General features: G+C 42.0%; 1 protein-coding gene across 2 annotated transcripts in view; it reads left to right on the top strand.

Annotated features, from left to right (window-relative positions):
* The window catches only part of Plekhh2 (pleckstrin homology, MyTH4 and FERM domain containing H2), a 96,168-nt gene extending 89,941 nt beyond the window's left edge, over positions 1–6,227 (top strand). For both annotated transcript variants that reach the window (XM_028765117.1, XM_028765116.1), the window contains 3 exons: positions 1,933–2,016; positions 3,725–3,859; positions 5,434–6,227. In XM_028765117.1, the coding sequence (XP_028620950.1) occupies positions 1,933–2,016; positions 3,725–3,859; positions 5,434–5,619 (405 nt within the window). In that variant the 3' untranslated portion in view covers positions 5,620–6,227. The remainder of the gene's footprint in view (positions 1–1,932; positions 2,017–3,724; positions 3,860–5,433) is intronic.

The raw sequence follows: 6,227 nt of genomic DNA, 5'->3' as shown, positions 1-6,227 counted from the left end.
CACACTCACACACACATGCACACACTCTCACACACACACACATACATACACACACATACACACACATTCACATACATACACTCTCATATATACACACACTCTCACACTCACACACACATGCACACACATACATACACACACACACATGCACACACTCACATACACACACACACTCTCACACACACACATGCACACACATACACACACACAGACATACACACACTCACATACATGCACACACTCACACACACATGCACACACACTCATACACACACACATACACTCACATACATACACACTCTCATACACATATACACACAAACACATACATATACACACAATACACACACACACATGCGCGCGCGCGCGCACACTGCTCTTTCCAGGGGCCATCATTAGCTATGACACTGTGTTTGATGTTACAGGACCAGCGTTAGTCTATCTTTAGAACAGGGAGGCACTTCCCTTGGTGGCTTCATGGTGTCCCTCCCTGAATTTTCATAATTGTGGGAAAATCCACATGACAAATAATAATCTACTGATATAGCAGTTTTAACAGGATGTTCTCCAGCACTGAGTATATCCCACTGCATCACAGCTGTCCTGCCTCTGTAGCCCAGGCTGGCCTGGAACTCACTCTGTAGCCCAGGCTGGCCTCTCACTCAGAGATCCACCTGCCTGTGCCTCCCCAGTGCTGGGATTAAAGGTGTGTACCACCTGCCTCTGGAACCTTTCTATCTTCCAGCCTAACGCTCTACGGCCATTAAATATTTGACTTTCTATGCACTCCCCCTCGCCACCCTGGAGAGCACCCTTCTGTTTCTATGAATTTGTCTTCTCCAGAAATGGCAGACCACACATTATTTTGTACTTAGGCAATGCCTTCAAGATACATCTGTGGTGTAGCATGTATCAAAATTTTCTTTCTTTTCAAGGACTGGATAATATTCCCTCACATGACCACACCATGCACCACGCTTTGTCTGTCTGTCAGTGGAGCCTTACCCAAGAGGAAATCTCAGTCCTCCAATACAATATACCGCTGGCCTTTTGTTCTATGTGCGAGACTGAGCACGAACCTGTACAGACCAGATGAGCACACCTCACCAGCTGCATCTGCACCCCTTTCTGATGCCAGCGACCATTTGACAGCACCCTCAGTAGAGACCGCAGTGACCCTATAGTTGAGATTTACTGAATCTTCATACTCAAGATTTATTATATACAACATTAGATCTAGCCCCTCCCCCACCATAGTCTTGACACTCTTCTCTAAGACTTAAGAGAAGTAGCTAAGTTTTTGTTACAATTTCAGTTAATCAAATAAAACAATCACTATAAAAATGCTCAAAAACATGCTTGGATTTTGACTAGGTTTTTCTGATGGGGTTTTTATTATTATTTTGGCCATAAAAATTTTTATAGAAATTCCAGTTTACATGCCACTTCTTCTTTCTTCTTTCTCCTATTTCTGTTAGACATTGAATATCAGGAAAAGTATACACATGTCACCACAATCCTTCACACCTCCTCGAGTGAGCACCTTAGAAATACTGGTGCTGGGTTTTGTTTTTTTTTGTTTTTTTTACAAGTGTGGTCATCTCAAAGACCCTAAAACTTTTGACAACTCTGTAATTTGTGAAACAAAAAGATGTAAAAATTAGTGTTCTTGTGTGAAAGATGAGAAAACTGAGCCCCCGTGATGCAAGAAGTTTGTCCAAACGCATATACTACTAAGTAAAGATTCAAGCCCGCAAGCCAACTGGCCTAAACCGGATCTCTGCAGAACTTCAGTGCACCACACTGCCCTCACTCCAACAGAGACTTCCAGTGTTTTCGCTGAGTTTGAAAAAGGCAGATCCTACATGCATTTAGACTAAATACAGCTGTAATTATGCACATATAACACAGAATATTTTCACTTCTCTGTAGCCCATAACACCATCAACACTTGGCAATTTCGTATGGCTGGCTGTCCATGAAAATGGGTTGAGCATCCTAGAATATTCCTCCATGGTAAGATCAAACCTGATATTTGTAATTGAATCTTTGATTTCTACTGCTCAGGGTACGTAAGCAGAAGGCAATGCTATTCTGAATTGCTATATTCTGATTTTCTTCTGAGATTAGAAAGTATTTTTCCTAATACTCTCTAAAAAAGTCACTTTACAAATAAAATTATGTTACAGTCTAGCATTTCAAAATAATAATAGACAGGCTGTGCTGAGTCTGGAAAAATATTAAGATGCGAAGATTAAGATGTAATCATGGTTCTGGTGTGTATGTGTGTGTGTGTGTGTGTGTGTGTGTGTGTGTAAGTAAACTCGAGGGTAGGTCAGTTGACAACTTGCTGGAGTCAGTTCTCTCCTTCCAGTGTGTGGGTCCCAAGGATCAAACTCAGGTGACCAGCCTTTGCAGCAAGCACCTTGAACCCTTTGGGCCGTATAACTGGCCCCCTACAGATTTTTTTTTCTGTACAAAATAGGAATGTTTAAGTTATTAAAAAGTAGAAACTTGTCGAAGTTTAAATTTTCAGTTTATCTAGTTTTCAGTAATGCCATCAATTTCACACACATCAAGGTTCCATACCTACTAAAACCAACTTTAAATGTACATAATTTAAAATGAACTCAAACTGGACAGTGTGGCACATGCTGGTAGTTCCCAAGTTGAAGACACTGAGACAGGAAGGTCTGGGCTACATAGTAAGATCCTGTCTCAATTTTTCAAAATAGAAAAAAAGGAAAAAAATCAGCCATTCCTTTTGTATGTTCATTTATTTATGTGAAGTTATCATGTTCTATCATATCTTATGGGCTGTTTAGTAATTTTTGTTGTACTGGGACCTCACAAATGTTTGTGTTCTCCCACTGAGCTACCTCAGTCTTGTGGGTAGTAATTGAGGCTTTAAGGATAGTGTGGGAACTCTGCCCTGCAACAGTCAGAGAGCACTGAAAAATTCTTGGTTTTATTTTTGAAATGAAAATATAATTACATCATATCCCTCTTTTCTTTCCTCCTTACAGTCCCTCCCATGGAACCTCACCAGTTCTCACTCAAATTCATGGCCTCTGGCCTCTTTTTCTTCAATTGCTGTTACACACACATGCGTGCACACATGTGTGCGCGCACACACCACATTACTTAAGATAATAAGATAGTAACAGCTCTTGAGCTCTTGGCCAGCCAACCGGGCGACTGTGTAAGATTTGTTGTCCATGGACTGTGTCCATTTGTTGTCCCAGGAAGATGGTCTAAGAGAATTTTGAAGCACAGCTGAGCAGTGTGGATGATGCTGTTTCTGTTTATATCGAAATCTGCCTAGCAGGGGAAACATGGATCTGTCAATACAGTGTTTGATCATTTGTGCCTTAAAATGATCAGTTTTATGTAGATCAACCTTATAAAGAAGTCTAAGTGAATATATAAAAATATATTAACAATGATTTTCTACTGGGTGCTGTGAATATGAGTGTTAATAGTTTTCTAATTTAAGTTTCTCATGGCCAAATGCATCGGTTGATAATCCCTAAAGAAACTTAATATGACTATTATTTATATTAATCAAAATAGATTTGATCTTAGAGAAATTATGTTTACATTTGCTGTAACATATCAGTAGCCATGGCTTGTTTACATTTGCTATAATGTATCAGTATCTGAGTCACTTCCTCTTTTTTTAGTGTGAGTAGCACATAATAGTTTCTCTCCGTTCTCTTTGAAGAGGTTGGTGGTCAGCTATGTGTACAAGGGTCTGATGACCTTTGGAGGCTATCAAGAGGATTTTATGGTAGTCATTAGTACGCAGTCAAAAGACCGGCCAACAGAGAAGCTACTTTTTGCCATGGCAAAACCCAAGGTGAGTGGAAGCCTTCTGCCAGCTCTTCAGCTGCTTCATGGGAAGACAATCTTGCACATTGAGCATTCCAGGTGGAAACAGGCATTACTTAACCAACCCCGAGTTCAAATCCTGGCTTGCTTGATCTAAGTTCTGTTTTCTTTCTCTAACACGGCCTGATACTACCTGCTTCTTTTAGCTTAAGAACTAAGTGGAAGCCAGGCGTAGTGGTGCACGCCTTTAACTCCAGCACTTGGGTGGCAGAGATAGGCAATCTCTGTGAGTTCGAAGCCAGCCTGCTGTACATAGTAAGTTCTAGGACAGCCAGGGCTACAGAAAGACCCTATCTCGAAACAAGACAAAACAAAAATAACAAATTGAAATTTTCCAAGTGGGCCAATGCCTGGTGACAGAAGTTTCAAAAGCAGTGGTTGCTAGCATTCAGGAGTGGGATCGGGAGGGGTTGGAGTTAAAGGCAGTGAGATTACTTTAGATCACTGTCTCAAAAGAGCATGCGTGGAGAGTGGGGATATTGTGGGTAGGTCAGGTGGCTTATCTACTTGTGGCTGTTTGTTTTTACCAGCTCATCACTGTATAGCAGAGTTGTATAGTTAAGATGGCCTTGTTCCTTTGTTATATGTAACACACTGTAGTTTCAATGTCTCTAAGTAAAGCAGCTTTTTAAAAGTCTGCATCCTAAAAATGTCATTCATCTCTGAGGTGGGGGCAGGAGGAGCTCAGTGGAGGAGTCCTGAAATTCAAGCCCTAGTATTGGGGGGAAAACATCTAATTCTAGTAAAAGAGGATAAGAAATTGCTTTTCCTAGAACTTTCAACTTTAAAAAATATAGTATGACATTTATTTATGTTACATGTGTGTCTATGTACACGCCACAGCACACGTAAGGAAGGACGACTTGGAGGGTTGGGTTCCCCTCCCACCACCAAGAGGATCCTAGGATCTAAGCCGAAGGGTTCAGCCACAAGTACCTTTACCCACTGAGTCACTTCTCAAGCCTATTTGTCTGTTTTCATGGTAGCTGTCTTTGCTCGCTAGGTCTGTGCTGTAAGTGAGACCAGTTAACTTCAGAGTGCAAAAGACCACGGTACCCTCACTGTTTTCACTTTAATAGAATTTGTATGACGCTCTCTTAAGCCAACTGTCGCATTCCCTAGCATTGTCACTAAGCTTGACCGGATTTTGAGAGTCATTCTCACTGCCAGCTGAACTAACAGGAGAATGTCATGGTGTCTGCATGGTGCCAGGCTCTTTAACCTTGTCTGATCTAGAGCAGTGGTTCTCAACCTTCCTAATGCCGTGACCCTTTAATATGGTTCCTCGTGTTGTGGTGATCGCCAGTTACAAAATTATTTCCTTTCCACTTCATAACTGTAATTCTGCTACTGTTATGAGTCATAATGTAAGTATCTAATATGCAGGATATCTGACATGTGAGCCCCCAAAGGAGTCAGGGTGAGAACCTCTGCCCTAGAGAGAAGGGCATGGAGCTAGACTGGCTAGATGCAAATGAGATGGCCCATGGGCAGAGGAGAGAACTTCTCAGTTGCCTGACAGGGTGGGTTTTCTTGTTTTAGATTCTTGAAATTACCCTTCTGATGGCCAGTTACATCAACAACTTCTATCAGCAAAAGACAGCGTTTCACCACCTCTCTGCTCCTGCACTGCTGTCACCCAGGACCCAGGGACCCCAAGCCAGAGCCATGGGCAGCCAGCCCCTTCCATCCAACAGCAGACCTACCAAAGGCCCTACCTTACTCTGAAGCTCCTGAGCCTGAACCGTCACTCCTTCACTACGTGGTTGCACCCGCTGCAAGCAAAGCGTTTACACCCCGCTGACATGGCGCATACACCAGCACTCCAGACTGTAGCAGTAATGGGTTACTCTCTTATCTGACTCTTAATATTTAGATAACAATAAACACAAGATGTATCAACACACTCATTGTGTCCTAGACAAAGTAGGTTAGAATTTGTCTCTCTTTTTTTTTTTTTTAGTTTCCCCCGTCTCCCTTCTTGGTCATAAGACATTGTGCAGTAATGCTTCCCAGTTTGCTTTTAAATATCCTGGCAATCTTTTGAAAGGGGGATTCCAAACTCTCATTTGGTAAACCAGTTGACTATCTGGAAAAGCTCACTGCCAAAGAATGCAAGTACTGGAATCAAATATGCCTTTAGCTAATGATGTGGTCTTTGAGAAGGAGTGAGATTTAGTGTAGAATTCATCTGTGGGAACATATACAGGGGGCGAATTCTTAGAGCAAGTGCAGTAAATTGTCTGAGGCTGGGTGTCATTACATGAGAGGGCAGACCACTAACCAGAGCTGCCTCTGCAAGGTTAGGAAGTATGGATCCTGCCACCTCTGCGGAT

This window comes from Grammomys surdaster, unplaced genomic scaffold (assembly GCF_004785775.1).
Source record: "Grammomys surdaster isolate TR1022 unplaced genomic scaffold, NIH_TR_1.0 149, whole genome shotgun sequence".
Lineage (NCBI taxonomy): Eukaryota > Metazoa > Chordata > Mammalia > Rodentia > Muridae > Grammomys > Grammomys surdaster.
This window is presented reverse-complemented; position numbering and strand designations above follow the sequence as displayed.